Here is a 22,686-nt window from a genome sequence, read left to right on the forward strand (position 1 = left end):
AAATGAAGATAATGTGGAGTTTTGATATGTAAGGTTGCTTTAAAGGACCATAAACAGATTATTACAAATTACTGAAATCTCTGACAAAGTATTGGGAGTCATGGAGGGCTGAGACGGTGCAGGTTTTCTTTCATTTGGACACTCAGCACCGGAGTCACTGTGTCTCAGTTTATGGTAATTTTATTAAACACAAATTTTTAATTTTGCAAGTAAGAACTTTTACAGTAGCACTGACTAAGTTTATTTTGTATAGGCTAAGTAAATTAAATTAATTTTTTCATTACATTGAGCTCTTGTTCCTGCAGTTTGAATACACATATACTATAAGTCACATTAGACCAAAATGTCTGCCAGATGGTCCTGAATTTTTATGTAATTATGTGGCCTCAGTTCCGTGTGAAATTTTAATACCATTATCATTTCAGTCAATATTTGGCTTACAAGTTGTATATTCCTAAATACATCTAAATGTGCACTGTGCCTGATCAGCACTTGATGAAAACAGGATTATATGCAGTAACAGGTGGGGTCAAAACATGGCCCCAATACTCAATAGTCAGCAATGTTAAAATACTCCATTACAAGTAATGGTCCTGCATGAAAAATCCTACTTAAGTAAAAGTACATAAGTATTAGAAGGAAAATGTAGTGAAAGTATTGCAGTAAATGTACTCATTTCATCCCTCTGACTGATATATTATTATATATGACATCATTAGATTATTAATACTGAAGCATCAGTGTTAGAGCAGCATGTTACTGTTGTAGTTGCTGGAGGTGGAGCTAGTTTCAACAACTTTATTTACAGTTAGCTAGTTTAGTCCAGTGGTTCCCAACCTAGGGGTCGAGGCCCTCCAAAGGGTCACCAGATAAATCTTAGAGGTCCTGACATGATTAATGGGAGTTTTTGAACTTTTTCTCTAATCGTTGATTTTTGTTGAAATATTGGATCATTTGAACATTTATTGACATGAAACCATGTGAGAAGTTTAGAGGGAAAAATCACTATTTGGTGGAGCTGTTAACAACTCATAGACATCTGAAATGTGACCCCGACTACACACTGCTTTTTGTAAGACGTCAAAAGCCAAAAAGGTTGGAAACCACTGGTTTGTGGTTGGTGTTGTATTTTAAGAGATTGTTATATTATTGATTGTGTCATTTATCTGAAAAGTAACTAAAGCTGTCAAATAAATGTAGTGGAGTAGAAAGTTCAGTATTTCCCTCTGAAAGGTACTGGAGTGGAAATATAAAGTAGCATAAAATGGAAATACTCAAGTGAAGTACAAGTACCTCAAAATTGTGCTTAGGTACCATAACTGTACTTAGTTACTTTCCACCACTGCTGAATGCTGCTGCTGTGTGTACTGTCCCTGGAGAAAGAAAGAGCCATTGTTGTGTCTCATTACAAATCAAACAGGCTGTATTTTTGTGAGTTTGACCCTCCAGCTGCCATTTGACCTTGAAGCTATTCTTTCATAATCTACAAACAGTGACCAACGGACGTCGAAGTCCTCCGCCAATCAGTAACCTCAGAATATTACGTCCCGCCCCATTACGAATGACTACACATCGATTAACCAATGATGTTTGAGTAGCATCGTGACGTCCTCGATAAAAACACGCCTTTGCTTGGTCAGGCACATAGAAATGACTGACAGATGTTTCTGCCAGTCAGTTTTTAGGGTTATAGTCCATCATCCAATCAGAATGTGCTTCAAGAAAATAGGCGGGTCTTTTAGCGGCAAGCACATCTTCTTCTTTGGTGGTGCCGAATTCAGCTTCCGGCTGCATCGTCCTCTGGAAATTACAACGTGAGTAGCTACCGCTAGCTTTGTGTTCTGTATCTTGTTTTTTAATATATAACGTGAGGGTTTAACTTGGAAAATATGTATGTTAGCTGTTTTCCAGCAATACTTATCTGACAAACTGGGCTTTATTTTCCTTCACAAGCCGAAGGTGCAGGTCTAGCCAGCAGGCTGTAGCCACAGCACTGTAAACGGCACCAAGGAGCTAGCTTAGCTTGCTCATTGGCTTGTAGGTTTCATTCAAAATATTAACTACATCCAATAAAAAAAGCAGTTAGTGACCTCTGTTTTCTTATATATTTCTGTCACATAATGTCATTGATACCTAATGTTAGCCTTCTGACTTCATATGAATGATGTGTGTGAAAGGTTAAAGGGACACTTTACACATGAAGACAAGCTGACTCATTATGGGGAATATTTCTCAGCCTGTGACACTGAGTTTAATGTCTTGTTTGGCTCTGGAAGAAGCTTTCTAAAGTCTGAGAGAATAATCCTGATGATGTCATCAGGGTAAGCTGTGACAACTGTTAATATGGGAGTTACCCCATTCAATCAAGCTGGAAACCAAGGATGTAATACTATACTATGAAAAAAAGCAAAGTTCAACCGACTGCCAATTTATTAATTTTAGTGGGAAAATTTCACATCCATGAATCCAAGTTCCCAGGGTCTCACCCATCATTTGGACTAGAAAGTATTTTGAGTCTATCCAACAGATAAACAATAAGAAATGTGCACATACAGTTAGTATGCTTCAAGAATTTTTTTTAAAGAAATCTGATTTTATTGCGTACCCTTTAAGTTTTTTTTCTACTTGTTTATTTATTATTATTACTTATACCCTTTGTCCTGTTACCATGTTGACTGTATCAACAAACTGAAAGTGTCCTTTATGTTATCTTTATTTCATTAGGATACCTAACTGTTCTCTGTTATTGTCTTAATGTCACACGTGTTGTAAGTGAGGCTTTCTGCAAATAAAGTAATATATATATATATATATATATATATATATGAGTTTCTGACTTGTAAATAGAGATCAGAAACAGGTTTATTGCCAAGTAGGTTTGTACACTCAAGGAATTTGCTTTGGTGATGTGGTGCATAACAGTCAAAAAATATATACAAAATTAAGTAATCCTGGATAATATAAAGAAGAGAGAAATTTACAGTAAAAATATGTTCTAAATGAGAAGAGCTGCTCCAGGTTTTAAATTGTAAATTGAAGAGAATGAACTGAAATGTACAAAATATTAACCAGGAATTTGCAAATGTTCACAGTATAAACAGTAGCCTATATGCAGTGTATAATTAATACCACTACTAATATAACATGTAATGTCCATGGGTGAGATAGAGTCCGTGTCAGTGGGAGTCACGGGACTTGTTGATGAGGTCAGCTGCAGATGGGGAAGTTCACGTCAACATCAGATTGTGCAACCTAACACAATCCAATACAACAGCTCTCCCATAAATTCTACTTTTACTAAGCTTATACATTTTCAGTTTTTGTTGACATCATCAGAATGGTGATAATTCTACTTTATGTGTATTATTGATGTTGTAGAACGTGGCTCCTAATATTTTGTCCACCCTGTTAACATACACAAGGGCAAAATATTAGGAATGCATTTCAATATAATGCACTCCAGTATACCACCACCACCACCACCCACTACGACCTAAGTGTTCAGTGAGTGTGTATCTCACTTGGCAGAAGTGCCTGGAAAAAGCAAATCTTGTCAGTTCAATCTGTACAAGGTAATTAAACCAAAATCTAAACTATGTCACCAGTGCAGTGTATTTGTTAACCTTCACACAGTCACCTCTGCAGTCATTCAACCTTCTTGATTTGAGTCACACCCGAACATTCATACTTTAAGTTATGATTGCTGCATTGGAGACTGTGAATATTTAACAGAAGGTCTGCATTACATATTGGACTCCTTTTGAAAGACCAGGACAATAACCAGGCATGGAGGCGCTCATGACAGACAGTATTGAGTTGCATTATGTGAAATGTATCCAATGGATTCAGCATTTTTGTGGTTTGGCCCATACTCGGCCTCTGCTGCTTCAGTTCTTTTCTTAAAATTTGTCTCTTGCAAGTCCCCCAACTTAACAACTTTACATGTTAAATTGCTTTACACCTTTGGATTATCTGGCCTGCCTGCATCAATATTTACATTGTTACTGATTAGATATTACACCGTTATCTACATCTCGTCCACTTTACAGCTATAAGTACGGAGCTTTAATGTTATCACCTGCACCCTACAAATATTCAGCAGCCAGTTTTATAACCCTGTCTGTCAGCCGCCCTCTCTCTTATTTTATCCCTCCATTTTTTCTGGCTTCTCAGAATGGGCAGTGTTTTGGCTGCCAGCTCCCCCAACCCTCCACCACCACCAGCCTCTGGTGGTGCTGCTGCTGCCGCCCCTGGGTTGACGGTGCCACCGGGCTTTGGGATGCCTCCAGTGTCTCCAGTTATACCCCCGACTGGGGTAACTACAGGGCAGCAGCCAGAGGAGGAAAACCCTTTGCCTAACCCTGGTGCATTTGACGAGTGTCATCGCAAGTGCAAAGGTAAATGAGACGGTTGAGTAAAGGGTGTTTCTAGAGTTGTAAAACACCAGTATCACCTGATTCTGCTTTTCTGTGTTTCTTATCTGCATCTGTTTTTCTTCTCAGAGGTTTTCCCTATGCAGATGGAAGGCGTCAGGCTAATTGTCAATAAGGGCCTTAGCAACCACTTCCAGGTCAGTAAAGTTGCTTTTTTTTACATTTGAAATGTTTAACAGCACAACACAGAACTGCCTGTTAGCAGTTTTCTATTTAGTAAACATTGCCCTTTCAATATTTGCTACATAGACTCACAAAGCCAAACTACATCTTGAAAGTTCATACTTTTCTATAAGAGTTTGTTCTGGAAAACGCCCACTGACATCTCAACACTGATCAATGAGCTGCTTGTGAGTTGATGTTACCTAAACTCAGGTTCACCAATCATCATATAGTATTAGAGCAAATGAACCAAGTGCAAATATGCATCTCAGCCACTCCGCTGTAGATCAGACCAAAAAAAGTGAAATACAGATGGCTTTAATTGTAAATCTTCTGTTGACTGTGTCCTTTAAACGTCCTTTAAGGTGAACCACACTGTGCTGCTGAGCACCATGTCAGACTCCACCTACAGGTTTGGTGCTACATATGTTGGATTAAAGCAGACGGGTCCAGCAGAGGTATGTTCTAGTAAAGTCACTGTGACTCCCATCTGTAAGACTTTATATGGAAATGTTTGAACTGTAATACGACTTCTGTTTATGTTTAGTTTTTTCCAGTCATGGTTGGAGACATGGACAACAGCGGCAGCCTTAACGCCCAGATCATCCACCAGATCACCAGCAGAGTACGATCCAAACTGGCCTTCCAGGTAAACCGCCGGCTTATGCTTTTTGGGTCTTGTTGAACCTTTTTCCGCTACTTAAATACCACAATAACCTGGCCATAGTGTTAGTTTGTGATATTATTTCTATTTTATTATCTCAAGATGTTAACTTTGTCAAAATCTGTCATGTCCTCAGACGCAACAACAGAAGTTTATGAACTGGCAAGGCGATGCTGAGTTCAGGGGAGAAGATTTTACTGCAACTGTTACACTTGGAAACCCAGATGTCCTTGTCGGCTCTGGTAGGTCATCTTTGTATAAATCTATCATGACTTTTTTAAATTTTCTGAGAGTAGTTATCGAAACCAACCAAAACAGATATTTGTCCTGAACCTGAACGCCTCTTGTCGTCTTGCTGTTGTCCACCTGTCAGGTATTGTTGTAACACACTACCTCCAGTCCATAACGCCGGCTCTGGCTCTGGGAGGGGAGCTGGTCTACCACCGCAGGCCGGGAGAGGAAGGCACAGTGATGTCTTTAGTTGGCAGATATACAGGTGAGGCGCAGGTAAAAATCATTACGAGCATGTAGTCTGGATTGATAGATCTGGAGCCTTTTACTGGGATTTATCCAGTTGATGATTCTTTCATTTGGTTAAAGCAGTGTTGTTTTAATGGTTTGACCTCTTTCTGCACAGGTAATAACTACATCGCCACGTTGACGCTCGGCTCGGCGGGGGCTCACGCCTCATATTACCACAAAGCCAACGACCAGGTAAATTACTCCTGTTGTTTTGTTTGTAATTATTCAGGCTGTGTTCATCTTGTGTAATTTTCTTAATTTTACAAAGCTGACGATTTCAAATATTTTATGTTATTTATTTTTTATTTTTTTAATCTGACTCACTTCCTTGATATTAAGATAAAAAGAGAAACATTTAAATGTCCTCCGACCTTGTTTTTTTTTTTTTTTATACATTTGTGGAGTCTTGCTGTGCTTATGATATATTATCTTCCTCAAAAAACTGAAAAAAATCTGAAGGCACACCTGAACATGTGACAGGTGCTTTGGAGGAAAGTACAACTTTAATAAAAATGTGAAAAACTCCCGCCCATTTCATCGGGCATATCCCAAAACATCATAAACTAATAAATATTCCAGCAGTCAGCGAGACAGCATGTGGGAGTTTTTCTCATTTATATTTCATATACCTGCATTCATCAGCATCTAACTGTCCTCTGCTCTTCAACAGCTGCAGGTCGGCGTCGAGTTTGAGGCGAGCACTCGCATGCAAGACACCAGTGTGTCGTTCGGCTACCAACTAGATGTACCTAAAGCCAATTTACAGTTTAAAGGTACAATGTGTATACAGTCTGTTTCATGGGGAACACTTACATACATATACATGTACATCCATTACTACAGTTTTCCCTAATAGTATCCATTTATTTTAAGGAAATTAAAAATTAATTTTATAATTTTTATTTACATTATTAACTACTATTTTTCATTCTTTATTTATTATTAAATTAATTTCATACTTTTACCTTTTGTAAAGTGTAATTAGTGACATTAGTTGTGTATAGTTATATAGAGGCAAACGGTGTGTTGATGGTGGAAGTGTGTGTGTGTGTAATAGAAACATGCTTGTTGGTCACACATGCTAATAAATAATAATAACAAAACTTTATTTATATATTTTGATGCAAAAAGATGCAGTATTATAATCTGGTTTATAAAAATACACACAAATAAACAGTAAGTTTGGAGGCATCAAAGAGTTAAACAAACTAAAAATCAAAACTCAGTTGTGACAAAAAATCTATGCTCATGTCTGACCCACATTTATTTTCTATACATCTGTTTTTGTTTTGTTACACTTTTTAAAGACGTATAGTTTTTTTCCTTTGAATAAACCGAACAGACCCGTCTAATGTTCTGCCTTCTGCTCCTCTCTCAGGTTCACTAGACAGTAACTGGGTAGTCGGTGCAACGTTAGAAAAGAAGTTGCTCCCGCTGCCGCTCTCCCTGGTTCTCTGCTCCTTCCTCAACCATCGCAAGAACAAGTTCCAGTGTGGTTTTGGCGTCACTATCGGTTAGACTGGCGAGTTAGCGGCCTGCAGACTGAGTTCACAGAACGGACAAACTCACTATGGACAAGCAGACTACGCCATGTACACTACTACTGTGTGTCTTATCACCTCAGCCTGTCTCTCGTGTGTCTTTAGCAGATTCGGCCATTTTCATACTATCGGTTTCTCAGCTCATGATTCATCATGTGGTGAATAGAAACACTGAAAGGTAATTATTTAAATCTAATGAATTTAATCCTGTAAGATTAATCGCCTGGATGATTAGAAATGTAACATATTGTAAAATGTGATCGGTCAGGAACTGACTGTGATGCCTGTTGACTCTCCACACAACCTGATAGGCCGTAGAAAGACGTAATACATTTAGAGACGTTACAGAATTACAGAGTTTTTTCTTTTTTTTTTGATCTTGTCACTGAGTTCAGTGCCTGTTGCGGTTTTGTTTTTGAGTTTTTTTCTTGTTTTTTTTTACTGTAAAGTCTGTCTTGGCGTACAGTGAATGAAATTGTTGTCATTTGCTTGTTTAAAAGGTGATTTATTGGTTACAGATAAGTTTACCAGGTATCAAGAGGGAGTGTACTGTATGTCACATTCACAATCCATCACATGTTTTTGTTGCCTTTTTTATGTTATAAATGTCATATGTCATACATATGGAACAGTATGTATTACCTGTATATACCTCTTGGAAACTGATAAATACCATTTCTTACAAAAAAAATGGAATTGCATGTCTTGTTTTTTGCAGTCGATCTCATCTTAACTGACTGTGTGTTCAGGAGTGTTTTGTAGTTTTTTCTCAGTTTAATTTGTATAACCTTTAATCCCAGATACTTCAGAATATGTAGATTATACAACAAACTGACAGACCCCCAAAACTGTAACACTACATGAAAATAATTAAAGTTTTAACAAAAGTGGGAAAACGAGGAAGAGACAATGTGAGAAATTTATCTTGTAACATCTCTGTGAAATTCATCCTTTGTGAAGAATTTCTCAATTTAAAAAGAAAAAGCTGTGTCATTGAACCTTTAATTCCAGTAGAAACCAGATTCAGATCGGTGGATCTGTCAGTAGTCATAAATCTGTCACTCCTTTGCCTTGTAGGCTTGTAATTTGTTTTTGCAGATGGTTTGGAAGAGTTTGGATAATCATGGTAAGAGAAGTTCATGCATAACTGCACCTGGAAATGCCAACAGTCTTATTCTTGGTATAACTGGAGCGATGAGATCATAGCTGTAAAAATACCATGCAGATAAAGATGTGTGTTGTACCCAAAAAAGCTGAACAAGCACAACAGTTTTGTCCTTGACCTTTTTATCAGATATGGGCATGCAAACATTTATTATGTATGTGGCCATCTGATAAAAGACTCAGAGAGGATGTGAATCAAACCATAAAAGATATGCAAACGATTAGATTGTCAGATCTTCATATCAGGATTACATCCTCACAGTTACACCTTTTAAAGATTGCTACGTATTTGATCGTCGAAGTGTTGGACTCTTGGAGTAACGTCTTGAGTAAATGAGTCACTGAATAAGAAAATTACTTAAGAAAATAATTTTGGGCTCTGCATGTTAAGAGTAAATAAATATATTTAGATGAATGACTAAATAGTTCACTGCTGTCATTTGAGTTGAATTTTGTGAAATACATTCTTGGTCCTCGTAATACCAGGACTCCCACAGAAGAAAACAACTTAAAACTTGTTTTAAATTCTTTTTTTTTTGTAATAATAAAATTCACATAAAAATAAAAATTCACACAGAGATAAAAGCTTTTTTTTTTTAAAGATTGTTTTAAGAAGAGATTTAACAGCAGTGATAGATTCAGCAAACCTAATCTCAGCAGTTAAGTCATTTCACAGTTAGGGGCCCAGACTCCAAAAGCCTCATACCTATTAATCACCAGTCGGGCTCTGGGAACAACCAGCAAGCCACTATCAGCCGATCTAAGAGGGCACCCAGGCACATAAGAGGTTAGTAGATCTTTGATTTAATTAGGGACCTGGTCATATAAAGCTTTGAAGGTCAACAGTAAAATTAACAAGAGGCCAATGCAAGGAGGCCAGAATTGGAGTTAAATGATATTGTTTTCTTGAACCGGTGATAATCGTAGCAGCAGCATTTTGAACCAATTGAAGGCGATAGAGGGAAGCCTGAGTGGCACCTGTGTAGAAGGCATAACAGAAATCTAAAGGAGAAAAGATAAAGGCATTGACAACCCTGTGTAAATCCTCAAAGCATAAGAATTTAATCTAATTTTTGATATTAACTTATGTTGAAAGAAACATAATTGAACAAACCTCTTAACTTGGTCATCAAAACAAAGGCCAGAATAAAATAAACCCACATTTCTTGTAATTGGCTTAATGATATATGAGAGGGCTCCAAGATTGCAGCCTATCTGACTGAAAGAATTGGGTGCGGCAAACAAGATAATTTCTGTTTTGTCATTGTTAAGTTTGAGGAAGTTTTGAGAAGTCCAGAAAGGCAGGCGATAAGTTGGGTTAGGCTGCTATGATTAGTGGATTGTAAAGAGACATATAACTGGGTGTCAACAGCATAACAATGGTACTGCACATTATACTTCTTAATGACCTGACCAAAGGGCAGCGTATAAATGAAGAACAGTAACGGACCCAAGATTGACCCCTGAGGGACACCATGAGTAAACTGGGAAACAGAAGATGGGGAATTCCCAACAGCATCAGAAAAGGTTCTATTAGACAGATAATAAGTTGAGAGCAGACCCTTTTAGACCAACCCAAGTTTTAAGACACTGTAGAGGGATGGAGTGGTCTACTGTATCAAAGGCCACACTCAGTTCTAGCAGAACCAGAATGGCACTTTCACCTTTATCTGAAGCAGGGAGTAAGTCATTTGTCATCTGTTTCAGTATTGTGTAAAGCTCTAAACCAGACTGATACTTATCGGAAATGCTGTTAACATTTATTTAAGCAATCAGTTGAGAGGCTAGAGGGAATAACTTTCTTCTTCAACACCTTACATAAGAAAGATATTTTAGAAATAGGTCAGTAATTGCTGAGGTTCAGCAGGTCAAGATTAGGTTTATTTAACATAGTTTGCACAATTGCATGTTTAAAAGAAAAAGGCTAAAACTAATGGCCAATAATTGATAAGATGCAGGGAATGACAGTGGGCAATATGTCTTTTAAAAGTTTAGAGTGAATAATATCAAGCTGGGAAGAGTATTTAATATGAGAGACTGGTTTCTCGGACTGAGATGGAAATTGGCTGAAATTGGGTCAACACTGCACAGTTTGAGTTGGGGACAGACAGGACACACTTGTCTGGAACAATCGGAGTCCTAATATTCTCCACCTTTTTAACAAAATAAGTAAGAAATTCTTCCATTAATTCAGGGCTAAATTCAGTATTAGAGGTGGAAGAATTGTTCACAGAACGCAGAATCAATAACCTTAAATAAATCTCAAGTTACAGGAATTACTGGAAATCAAACTGGAGAAATTGGCTGATCTTGCCTCTTTAACAGCAGTCTGATAGTTGACCATGTGACTTCTTAAGATGTCAAGGGAGACTTGTGGCCTATTAGCTTTCCATATACGTTCATCTTTTCTTCATTGTCTCTTAAGGGCCCGAGTGTGCTCAATGAGTCATGGAGAAGGATTATACTTTTTCTTTCTGATTTTAAGAGGGGGGATATGATCAAAGATAGAGAGGCAGGCAGTATTGAAAGAATTAGTCAGAACATCCGGACACTGTTGCTGCATAAATGAGCTTGAGGTTAAGGTATTGGAAAAAGCTTCACAAGCAGAATCAGCATTGAGAACATGTAACAGGACAGTGGCACAAGGCTCACCAGTGGGAGGAGATAAAGGAACATTAAAAACAATGGCTTTATAATCTGAGACATAAAAGTCAATGAGGTTCACAGTCATGGGGAGAAAACCACTGGTGAGGACCAGATCTAAAGTATGGCCTTTAGAATGTGTGGCACCTTTAACAATTTGGTTTGAATTAATTAAATTCATTTTTGTCAATGTTTTATTGACATAAAGCAGAGAGACTGTACAGGCAGTGTGCTCATTGTAATTCTTACATATTGGATGTTATTGGCATTTAAGTTAGGAACTAATACAAATATTGCCAAAACCTTAAAGTGAGCACTGATATATCCATTTGTCTTTCGTTTTTTCTAGTTTAAAGTAAGACTGAGCACAGAAAACAAATAGAATTCACCGATCCTTCTGGTGTTGGCTTTGTGTGTTGCTCATGGGCACTCCAGCAGAGTGTGACACCATCAAATGACATAACACAAAATAACCCTCTGTAGGACAAAGAGCATCTCCTGAGTGAGATAATCCTGCACAAATGTACACTGACTCATGATGAATCATAAAATTGTGTCTCTGTGTTTGTGTTTTATTGCTAGTGGAATTTTATGAATGCAATCCTTAAACTAAATTGTTGAGAAATGAACCACTCCTCTGTGATAACTTGACATAACCTTTGTATTGTGATTAAGACACTGAAAACACTGAACTGATTGATTGTCAAGTTTTTATTAAATAAAATCTACAATGGTTACAGATACAGTAAATATTTGGTGATTAGAGGCTGGATAGACATAGGATAGTCTGCTTACTGGGTCTTCTGAGTGAAAGACTCCCAGAGAGCAGTCAGCTGAGCCTGCAGGTCCTGAGCGCTGGCGTCCAGCTTAGCCTTCAGCTCCTCTCCGTAGGGAGTCAGGCTCTGCTGGAGCTCCTGGGTTTTCTGGGTCAGCTGGGTCTGGAAGCTCTGGGCCAGGGGCATCATGCTCTTCTGAAACTCATCCACACTCTGCTCCAACTTCTGCTTCATCTCCTCAGTGTAGGGGACCATCTGGGCCTGCAGCTCGGTCACTTTCTTATCCAGCTCTCCCCTCAGCTCCTGGCTCTTCTGCAGCAGGACGGCCTTCAGGGCCTCTGGGTCCATGGACTCTGTGTAGGGGGCGGCTTCCTTCTTCAGGTCCTCCACCTGCCTCTGGAGGTCAGCCACCAGCTGCTCGGCAAAGGGCTGCAGGGTAGTGCTCACGGCGGTCAGATCCTTCTCCAGACGGGCCTTCAGCTGCTCGGCCTCCTGGGAGAACTGAGTCATGAAGTCCTGAGTCAGAGGAGCCACCTGAGTACGCAGAGTGACGATGTACTGGTTCACTGTATCAGCGCTCTGAGAGATCTTGGTGCTGTCAGACAGAAACAATAAGCACTTATTAAACAGAAACATTTATTTATACATATATACACATATAGATTAATTTATATAAGACTTCAGTAAGTGTTTCTTAATCACATTGACTCTTACTTGACTTCCTGTCCCAGCTCAGACTGTCTGATCTTCTCCAGAGAGTCCTCAGCAGTGTGTGTCGCCTTGGCAACGTAGTCCCAGAAAGCATCTTTCACCATGTCCAGACTGGTCTTGGGCGGCTCCTGCCACAGGATGTTGGCATTGCAAACTGTGGATAAAACAGAAGATTCAGTACAGAGGTTAGAGTAGAAAACAAATAGAAACCAAACATTTACTCAGCAGTTGTGCTTTAACATGGATCCAAACTCTCAAAGACAAACATTCACTCACCAGAGAAAAGTGCGAGAACCACAAGGACCTTCATCATTGAATCTGTTGGATGAAGAAACATAAGTACAATTTAAAAAACAGTCTACTCTTACCATGATTGGAAAATTGGAAAATTGGATTACTCTTGGATTTGAAAATTGAAAAATGTTTTATAATACGAAGATGTTTTACCTTGCAGAGGCAGCTCGTCTCTTCTTGACTCTGAGTCTGATGGCTTGTGTTGTGCAGATGCCCGTTCAGACGTTTTATAATCATATTTAAGAGCAAAGTCCTCCTCTGGTTGCCCTGCTGGATAGATTTCTGTCACTGCTATCACTCCACGTCATATATTGTGTCATTGCTTCTTTGTCCTGTGACATTTTGTTTTTGCATCAGAATGAGTGGAGCGAAGGTTTATACTTTGCTATAAACAGCATCACGTTAAGCAGTTACACAGAAAGCTACTGGGCAAAAGGGTTTTGAAATCCTTCAAAATGGCTATACAATCATTTTAATAGAAAAACTGGAGTACAGGAAAAGTACTGCATTTGAAATTTTATTTTAATGAAAAAATACTGAACAATTAGCAATGACCTTTTTGCCCTTAGTGGCAAAAAAAAGGAAGCAACCTTTTCGAACAGGTTCCCTAATTTAACTCTTTAAACTGTCACTTTGGTAGCAAGTCCCCCAAACTGAACAACAAAATATTATATTGTATTATTCCTCGTTACCTTTAAAATCTACACATATGAGTGTAGAAGGCATTACTGAAATCTAAATGAGCCCTGTGTAAATCCTCAAAGGATATGAATAATCTAACTTTTGAAATTAACTTAAGTTGAAAGAAACATGATTGAACAACCTTCTTAAGTTGGTCATCAAAACAAAGACCAGAATCAAATAAAACACACACATTTCTTGCAGTTGGCTTAATGTTATGTGAGAGGGCTCCAAGATTGCAGCCTATCTGACTGAAAGAATTGGGTGTGGCAAACAAGATAATTTCTGTTTTGTCATTGTTAAGTTTAAGGAAGTTTTGAGAAGTCCAGAAAGGCAGGCGATAAGTTGGGTTAGGCTGCTATGATTAGCGTATTGTAAAGGGACATATAACTGGGTGTCGTCAGCATAACAATGGTACTGCACATTAAGCTTTTCAATGACCTGACCAAAGGGCAGCATATAAATGAAGAACAGTAACGGACCCAAGATTGACCCCTGAGGGACACCATGAGTGAACTGGGAAACAGAAGATGGGGAATTCCCAATAGCATCAGAAAAGGTTCTATTAGACAGATAATAAGTTGAGAGCAGACCCTTTTAGACCAACCCAAGTTTTAAGATGCTGTAGAAGGATGGAGTGGTCTACTGTATCAGAGGCCACACTCAGGTCTAGCAGAACCAGAATGGAGCTGTCACCTTCATTTGCAGCAAGGAGTAAGTCATTTGTCACCTTAACTAAGTCTCAGTACTGTTTAGAGCTCTAAACCAGACTGATACTTATCGGAAATGCTGTTAACATTTATATAAGCAATCAGTTGAGAGGCTAGAGGGAATAACTTTCTCCAACACCTTACATAAGAAAGATATTTTAGAAATAGGTCAGTAATTGCTGAGGTTCAGCATGTCAAGATTAGGTTTATTTAACATAGTTTGCACAATTGCATGTTTAAAAGAAAAAATACTAATGGCCAATAATTGATAAGATGTAGGGACTGACATTGGGCAATACGTCTTTTAAAAGTTTAGGGTGAATAATATCAAGCTGGGAAGAGTATTTAATATGAGAGACAGTGGGCTCTAGGACTGAGAGGGAAATTGGCTGAAATTGGGTCAACACTGCACAGTTTGAGTTGGGGACAGACAGGACACACTTGTCTGAAAAGATCTGAGTCCTAATATTCTCCACCTTTTTAACAAAAGAAGTCAGTAATTCCTCCATTAATTCAGGGCTAAGTTCAGTATTAGAGGTGGAAGAACTGTTCACAGAACGCAAAATCAATAACCTTAAATAAATCTCAAGTTACAGGAATTACTGGAAATCAAACTGGAGAAATTGGCTGATCTTGCCTCTTTAACAGCAGTCTGATAGTTGACCATGTGACTTCTTAAGATGTCAAGGGAGACTTGTGGCCTATTAGCTTTCCATATACGTTCATCTTTTCTTCATTGTCTCTTAAGGGCCCGAGTGTGCTCAATGAGTCATGGAGAAGGATTATACTTTTTCTTTCTGATTTTAAGAGGGGGAATATGATCAAAGATAGAGAGGCAGGCAGTGTTGAAAGAATTAGTCAGAACATCCGGGCACTGTTGCTGCATAAATGAGCTTGAGGTTAAGGTATTGGAGAAAGCTTCACAAGCAGAATCAGCATTGAGAACATGTAACAGGACAGTGGCACAAGGCTCACCAGTGGGAGGAGATAAAGGAACATTAAAAACAATGGTTTTATAATCTGAGACATAAAAGTCAATGAGGTTCACAGTCATGGGGAGAAAACCACTGGTGAGGACCAGATCATAAGTATGGCTTTTAGAATGTGTGGCACCTTTACCAATTTGGTTTAAATTAATTAAATTAATTTCTGTCAATGTTTTATTGACATAAAGCAGAGGTTTTTATGTATGGGCAGTGGGCTCATTGTAATTCTTAATGTAATTGATGTAGTTAATGTATTTGTTTTTGTATCTATATTTATTGACGCAGCAAAATTATTTGTATTTGTATTCGAATAAAAGAGGAGAGAGGCTTTAAAATCCTGTTTTTGTTTTTATTATGCTTTTAATTTTAGAAAATTAAAGTGTTACAATAAGTGTTCATGAATAAACTACCTTATGAAGGAGGTCCCCACACTGGGTCTCGAACTGGAGTTTCCCACATATAGACGACTGCATTGGCTACTGAGCTAAAACTTTACTCATCACATTATTGCAGGCAGACCTCTACCTATTTATTGTTAGTGGAGCTTTATGAGTGCAGTCCTTGAACTAAATTGTTGTGAAAGGAACCACTCCTCTATGAAAACCTGACCCAACTCTTGCATTGTGATTAAGACACTGAAAACACTGAACTGATTGTCAAGTTTTTATTAAATAAAATATACATTGGTTACAGATACAGTAAATATTTGGTGATTAGAGGCCGGATAGACATAGGATAGTCTGCTTACTGGGTCTTCTGAGTGAAAGACTCCCAGAGAGCAGTCAGCTGAGCCTGCAGGTCCTGAGCGCTGGCGTCCAGCTTAGCCTTCAGCTCCTCTCCGTAGGGAGTCAGGCTCTGCTGGAGCTCCTGGGTTTTCTGGGTCAGCTGGGTCTGGAAGCTCTGGGCCAGGGGCATCATGCTCTTCTGAAACTCATCCACACTCTGCTCCAACTTCTGCTTCATCTCCTCAGTGTAGGGGACCATCTGGGCCTGCAGCTCGGTCACTTTCTTATCCAGCTCTCCCCTCAGCTCCTGGGTCTTCTGCAGCAGGACGGCCTTCAGGGCCTCTGGGTCCATGGACTCTGCGTAGGGGGCGGCTTCCTTCTTCAGGTCCTCCACCTGCCTCTGGAGGTCAGCCACCAGCTGCTCGGCAAAGGGCTGCAGGGCAGTGCTCACGGCGGTCAGATCCTTCTCCAGACGGGCCTTCAGCTGCTCGGCCTCCTGGGAGAACTGAGTCATGAAGTCCTGAGTCAGAGGAGCCACCTGAGTACGCAGAGTGACGATGTACTGGTTCACTGTATCAGCGCTCTGAGAGATCTTGGTGCTGTCAGAAAGAAACAATAAGCACTTATTAAACAGAAACATTTATTTATACATATATACACATATAGATTTATTTATATACAACTTTAATCACTGATTCTTTATCACATTGACTCTTACTTGACTTCCTGTCCCAGCTCGGATTGTCTGATCCTCTCCAGAGAGTCCTCAGCGGTGTGTGTTGCCTTGGCAACGTAGTCCCAGAAAGCATCTTTCACCATGTCCAGACTGGTCTTGGGCGGCTCCTGCCACAGGATGTCGGCATTGCAAACTGTGGATAAAACAGTAGGTTCGGCACAGAGGTTAGAGTAGAAAACAAATAGAAACCAAACATTTATTCAGCAGTTGTGCTTTAACATGGATCCAAACTCTCCAAGACAAATATTCACTCACCAGAGAAAAGTGCGAGAACCACAAGGACCTTCATGATTGAATCTGTTGGATGAAGAAACCCAAGTACAATTTAAAAAACAGTCTACTCTTACCATGAATTTAGTCTTGGATTTGAAAATTGAAAAATGTTTTATAATAAGAAGATGTTTTACCTTGCAGAGGCAGCTCGTCTCTTCTTGACTCTGAGTCTGATGGCTTCTGTTGTGCAGACGCCCGTTCAGACGTTTTATAGTCATATTGAAGAGCAAAGTCCTCCTCTGGTTGCCCTGCTGGACAGATTTCTGTCACTGCTGTCACTCCACGTCGTATATTGTGTCATTGCTTCTTTGTCTTGTGAAATTTTGTTTTTGCATCAGAATGAGTGGAGCAAAGGTTTATACTTTGCTTTAAACAGCATCACGTTAAGCAGTTACAAAGAAAGCTACTGGGCAAAAGGGTTTTGAAATCCTTCAAAATGGCTATACAATTATTTTAATAAAAAAAAACTGGAGTACAGGAAAAGTACTGCATTTGAAATTTTATTTTAATGAAAAAACTGAACAATTAGCAGTGACCTTTTTGCCCTTAGTGGCAAAAAAAGGAACCGACCTTTTCAACCAGGAACCTAATTTAACTCTTTAAACCGTCACTTTCTATATCATACCAGAGGTAGCAAGTCCCCCAAACTGAACAACAAAATATTACATTGTATTATTCCTTGCTACCTTTAAAATCTACACATATGAGTGTTTTCTGCCACTGCTATGTGCATTTGGTGAGTTTTAGTCACAAAAACTTTAAGAATACCTGCAAAAAATATCTGCAAGTGTCATTATAAATCTTTCAATAGTACCTTTCTAATCCCCTTCAAACTACTCTCCTTTAGATGCGATAGACTTGTCCCACTGCTTCTCCTAATCCTGAAAACATTTCCTGTTGTCATCTTTTGTCGCCATGTCAAGAGCCTCCTGCATTTCTTCCTGGATTTCTTCCACAGTGGTGAATCTTCACCCTTTCAGTCCCAATTTTTGTTTCACCAAGCTGTAGGCATACGCTACCTAGCAGCAAATCCAATAACTACACCCTACTCCCATGCTGTCGATGGCTTCCGAAAAAATTTGGGTCCCATCTAGGAAATATGAAGAGATTTAAAAGCAGTGATAGATTTTATAAACCTAATCTCGGCATCTAAGTCATTCCAGAGTTTGGGAGCCCGGACTGCAAAAGCCTGATAGCCCTGAGTCACCAGCTGGGCTCTGGGAACCACCAGGAAACCACTATCAGCCAAGCAGGCACATAAGGGGTCAGTAGATCTTTGATACAATTAGGGGTCTGGTCATGTAAAGCCTTGAAGGTCAACAGTAAAATTTAAAAATCAATGTGAAAATGAACAAGAAGCCAATGTAGGGAGGCCAGAATTGAAGTTATATGATCTTGTTTTCTTGAACCAGTGATAATTCTAGTAGCGGTACTTTGAATCAGTTGAAGGCAATAGAGGATGGCCTGAGTAATACCTGTGTAGACGGCATTACCAAAATCTAAATGAGAAAATATACAGTCATGGACAACCCTGTGTAAATCCTCAAAGGATATGAAGGATCTAACTTTTGAAATGAACTTAAGTTGAGACATGATTGAACAACCTTCTTAACTTGGTGATCAAAACAAAGGCCCAAATCAAATAAAAGACACAAATTTCTTGCAGTTGGCTAAATGTTATGTGAGAGGGCTCCTAGATTGCCGACAACCTGACTGAAAGAATTGGGTGTGGCAAACAAGATCATTTCTGTTTTGTCATTGTTAAGTTTGAGAACATTTTGAGAAGTCCAGCAAGTGATATTAGAAGCAGGCGGTAAGTTGGGTTAGGCTGCTATGATTAGTGGATTGTAAAGTGACATATAACAGCGTGTCGTAAGCATAACAAAGGTACTGCACGTTATGCTTATTAATGACCTGACCAAAGGGCAGCACATAAATGAAGAACAGTAACGGACCCAAGATTGACCCTTGAGTAACACCATGAGTAAACTGGGAAACAGAAGATGGGGAATTCCCAACAGCATCAGAAAAGGTTCTATTAGACAGATAATAAGTTGAGAGCAGACCCCTTTAGACCAACCCAAGTTTTAAGATGCTGTAGAAGGATGGAGTGGTCTACTGTATCAAAGGCCAGACTCAGGTCTAGCAGGATCAGAATGGAGCTTTCAACTTTATCTGCAGCAGGGAGTAAGTCATTTGTCACCTTAACTAAGTCTCAGTATTGTTTAGAGCTCTAAACCAGACTGATAGTTATCAAAAATGCTGTTAACATTTATATAAGCAATCAGTTGAGAGGCTAGAGGGAATAACTTTCTCTGACACCTTACATAAGAAAGATATTTTAGAAATAGGTCAGTAATTGCTGAGGTTCAGTGTGTCAAGATTAGGTTTATTTAACATAGTTTGCACAATTGCATGTTAAAAGAAAAAGGAAAATACTAATGGCCAAGGAGCAATTAATAATTGTTAAATGCAGGGAATGACGATGGGCAATACGTCTTTTAAAATTTAGAGTGAATAATATCAAGCTGGGAAGAGTATTTAATATGAGAGACAGTAGTTTCTAGGACTGAAAGGGAAATTGGCTGAAATTGGGTCAGCACTGCACAGTTTGAGTTGGGGACAGATAGGACACATGTGTCTGAAAAGATCTGAGTCCTAATATTCTCCTCCTTTTTAACAAAATAAGTCAGAAATTCCTCTGTTAATTCAGGGCTAAGTTCAGTATTAGAGGTACAGGAACCACAGGCAGAATCAGCATTAAGAGCTGGTTTCCAACAGACAACATCACATGACATAACACACAATAACCCTCTATAGGTCAAAGAGTGTCTCCTGTAGGCATGTGCAGAGGGCCCGGTATTTTTATTTGTATCTATATTTGTTGAGGCAGCAAAATTATTTGTATTTGTATTTGAATAAAAGAGGAGAGAGGCTTTAAAATCCTGTTTTTGTTTTGATTACGCTTTTAATTTTAGAAAATTAAAGTATTACAATAAGTGTTCATGAATAAATTATCTTACAAAGGAGGTCCCCACACTGGGTCTCAAACTGGAGTCTCCCAGATCATAGACGACTGCACTGACTACTGAGCTAAAACTTTACTCATTGCCTTATTGCAGGCAGACCTCTACCTATTTATACACCCATAACACACAGACAGCACACTGTGTAATGTGTTGGGAGGAACTTCAAAGGCAATTATTGCTTTGCACTTTTCATTTATTGCCTATTTCTTACAACCTAACTTTGTGGAAAGGAGAAAGGAAACAACAGGTTATGGAGAGTCCCTTAGGAGAACTTTGTGTGAGTTAGTAGCTCAGCTTTATCTCTGGGGAACACCCCCAACTCCGGGACTGATGTCCAAATTAGGAAACGTATGTCATGTAGCAGGTGGATATGACTCAGCTCGTTGAGACCTGCTTTTAAAATATTTGTATGAAACAAATATTCGTAAAAAACCCACGATTTGTGCTTTGCCGAAAAATGTATTTTTATTCGGACTCACCCCTAGTCTCCTGAGTGAGATGATCCTGCACAAATGTACACTGTTTGTATTTTATTGTAAGTGGAGCTTTATGAGTGCAATCCTTGAATTAAATTGTTGAGGAAGGAACCACTCCTCTGTGAAAACCTGACCCAACTCTTGCATTGTGATTAAGACACTGAAAACACTGAACTGATTGTCAAGTTTTTATTAAATAAAATATACATTGGTTACAGATACAATAAATATTTGGTGATTAGAGGCTGGATAGACATAGGATAGTCTGCTTACTGGGTCTTCTGAGTGAAAGACTCCCAGAGAGTAGTCAGCTGAGCCTGCAGGTCCTGAGCGCTGGCGTCCAGCTTGGCCTTCAGCTCCTCTCCGTAGGGAGTCAGACTCTGCTGGAGCTCCTGGGTTTTCTGGGTCAGCTGGGTCTGGAAGCTCTGGGCCAGGGGCATCATGCTCTTCTGAAACTCATCCACACTCTGCTCCAACTTCTGCTTCATCTCCTCAGTGTAGGGGACCATCTGGGCCTGCAGCTCAGTCACTTTCTTATCCAGCTCTCCCCTCAGCTCCTGGGTCTTCTGCAGCAGGACGGCCTTCAGGGCCTCTGGGTCCATGGACTCTGCGTAGGGGGCGGCTTCCTTCTTCAGGTCCTCCACCTGCCTCTGGAGGTCAGCCACCAGCTGCTCGGCAAAGGGCTGCAGGGCAGTGCTCACGGCGGTCAGATCCTTCTCCAGACGGGCCTTCAGCTGCTCGGCCTCCTGGGAGAACTGAGTCATGAAGTCCTGAGTCAGAGGAGCCACCTGAGTACGCAGAGTGACGATGTACTGGTTCACTGTATCAGCGCTCTGAGAGATCTTGGTGCTGTCAGAAAGAAACAATAAGCACTTATTAAACAGAAACATTTATTTATACATATATACACATATAGATTTATTTATATACAACTTTAATCACTGATTCTTTATCACATTGACTCTTACTTGACTTCCTGTCCCAGCTCAGACTGTCTGATCCTCTCCAGAGAGTCCTCAGCGGTGTGTGTTGCCTTGGCAACGTAGTCCCAGAAAGCATCTTTCACCATGTCCAGACTGGTCTTGGGCGGCTCCTGCCACAGGATGTCGGCATTGCAAACTGTGGATAAAACAGTAGGTTCAGCACATAGGTTAGAGTAGAAAACAAATAGAAACCAAACATTTATTCACCAGTTATGCTTTAACATGGATCCAAACTCTCCAAGACAAATATTCACTCACCAGAGAAAAGTGCGAGAACCACAAGGACCTTCATGATTGAATCTGTTGGATGAAGAAACATAAGTACAATTTAAAAAACAGTCTACTCTTACCATGATTGGAAAATTGGAAAATTGGATTACTCTTGGATTTGAAAATTGAAAAATGTTTTATAATAAGAAGATGTTTTACCTTGCAGAGGCAGCTCGTCTCTTCTTGACTCTGAGTCTGATGGCTTCTGTTGTGCAGACGCCCGTTCAGACGTTTTATAGTCATATTGAAGAGCAAAGTCCTCCTCTGGTTGCCCTGCTGGACAGATTTCTGTCACTGCTGTCACTCCACGTCGTATATTGTGTCATTGCTTCTTTGTCCTGTGAAATTTTGTTTTTGCATCAGAATGAGTGGAGCAAAGGTTTATACTTTGCTTTAAACAGCATCACATTAAGCAGTTACACAGAAAGCTACTGGGCAAAAGGGTTTTGAAATCCTTCAAAATGGCTATACAATCATTTTAATAGAAAAACTGGAGTACAGGAAAAGTACTGCATTTGAAATTTTATTTTAATGAAAAAACTGAACAATTAGCAATGACCTTTTTGCCCTTAGTGGCAAAAAAAGGAACCAACCTTTTCAACCAGGAACCTAATTTAACTCTTTAAACCATCACTTTCTATATCATACCAGAGGTAGCAAGTCCCCCAAACTGAACAACAAAATATTATATTGTATTATTCCTTGCTACCTTTAAAATCTACACATATGAGTGTTTTCTGCCACTGCTATGTGCATTTGGTGAGTTTTAGTCACAAAAACTTTAAGAATACCTGCAAAAAATATCTGCAAGTGTCATTATAAATCTTTCAATAGTACCTTTCTAATCCCCTTCAAACTACTCTCCTTTAGATGCGATAGACTTGTCCCACTGCTTCTCCTAATCCTG

The 22,686-nt window shown here is 39.3% G+C and overlaps 4 protein-coding genes across 4 annotated transcripts; 1 reads left to right on the forward strand and 3 right to left on the reverse strand.

Moving 5' to 3' along the window:
* The first annotated feature begins 1,695 nt into the window (after nucleotides 1-1,695).
* Nucleotides 1,696-8,035, forward strand: tomm40l (translocase of outer mitochondrial membrane 40 homolog, like). The gene is made up of 10 exons (XM_067612366.1): nucleotides 1,696-1,814; nucleotides 4,174-4,397; nucleotides 4,503-4,570; nucleotides 4,961-5,053; nucleotides 5,143-5,244; nucleotides 5,396-5,501; nucleotides 5,633-5,755; nucleotides 5,897-5,973; nucleotides 6,452-6,554; nucleotides 7,160-8,035. Exons 1-10 carry the CDS (start codon nucleotides 1,711-1,713, stop codon nucleotides 7,297-7,299), a joined length of 1,140 nt encoding a protein of 379 aa, XP_067468467.1. The 5' UTR covers nucleotides 1,696-1,710; the 3' UTR covers nucleotides 7,300-8,035.
* Nucleotides 8,036-11,825: 3,790 nt separating this feature from the next.
* On the reverse strand, nucleotides 11,826-13,147 carry LOC137198487 (apolipoprotein A-IV-like). The gene is made up of 4 exons (XM_067612367.1): nucleotides 13,064-13,147; nucleotides 12,893-12,934; nucleotides 12,620-12,770; nucleotides 11,826-12,500 (listed from the first exon to the last, which is right to left on the reverse strand). The coding sequence occupies exons 2-4, from the start codon at nucleotides 12,927-12,929 to the stop codon at nucleotides 11,921-11,923; spliced, it is 768 nt and encodes a 255-aa protein (XP_067468468.1). The 5' UTR covers nucleotides 12,930-12,934; nucleotides 13,064-13,147; the 3' UTR covers nucleotides 11,826-11,920.
* Nucleotides 13,148-15,937: 2,790 nt separating this feature from the next.
* Nucleotides 15,938-17,208, reverse strand: LOC137198488 (apolipoprotein A-IV-like). Its single transcript, XM_067612368.1, has 4 exons — nucleotides 17,156-17,208; nucleotides 17,004-17,045; nucleotides 16,731-16,881; nucleotides 15,938-16,611 (listed from the first exon to the last, which is right to left on the reverse strand). Exons 2-4 carry the CDS (start codon nucleotides 17,035-17,037, stop codon nucleotides 16,032-16,034), a joined length of 765 nt encoding a protein of 254 aa, XP_067468469.1. The 5' UTR covers nucleotides 17,038-17,045; nucleotides 17,156-17,208; the 3' UTR covers nucleotides 15,938-16,031.
* Nucleotides 17,209-20,701: 3,493 nt separating this feature from the next.
* Nucleotides 20,702-21,991, reverse strand: LOC137198118 (apolipoprotein A-IV-like). Its single transcript, XM_067611778.1, has 4 exons — nucleotides 21,939-21,991; nucleotides 21,768-21,809; nucleotides 21,495-21,645; nucleotides 20,702-21,375 (listed from the first exon to the last, which is right to left on the reverse strand). The coding sequence occupies exons 2-4, from the start codon at nucleotides 21,799-21,801 to the stop codon at nucleotides 20,796-20,798; spliced, it is 765 nt and encodes a 254-aa protein (XP_067467879.1). The 5' UTR covers nucleotides 21,802-21,809; nucleotides 21,939-21,991; the 3' UTR covers nucleotides 20,702-20,795.
* Nucleotides 21,992-22,686: the final 695 nt, after the last annotated feature.

The sequence above is a fragment of the Thunnus thynnus genome, chromosome 15 (assembly GCF_963924715.1).
Source record: "Thunnus thynnus chromosome 15, fThuThy2.1, whole genome shotgun sequence".
NCBI lineage: Eukaryota > Metazoa > Chordata > Actinopteri > Scombriformes > Scombridae > Thunnus > Thunnus thynnus.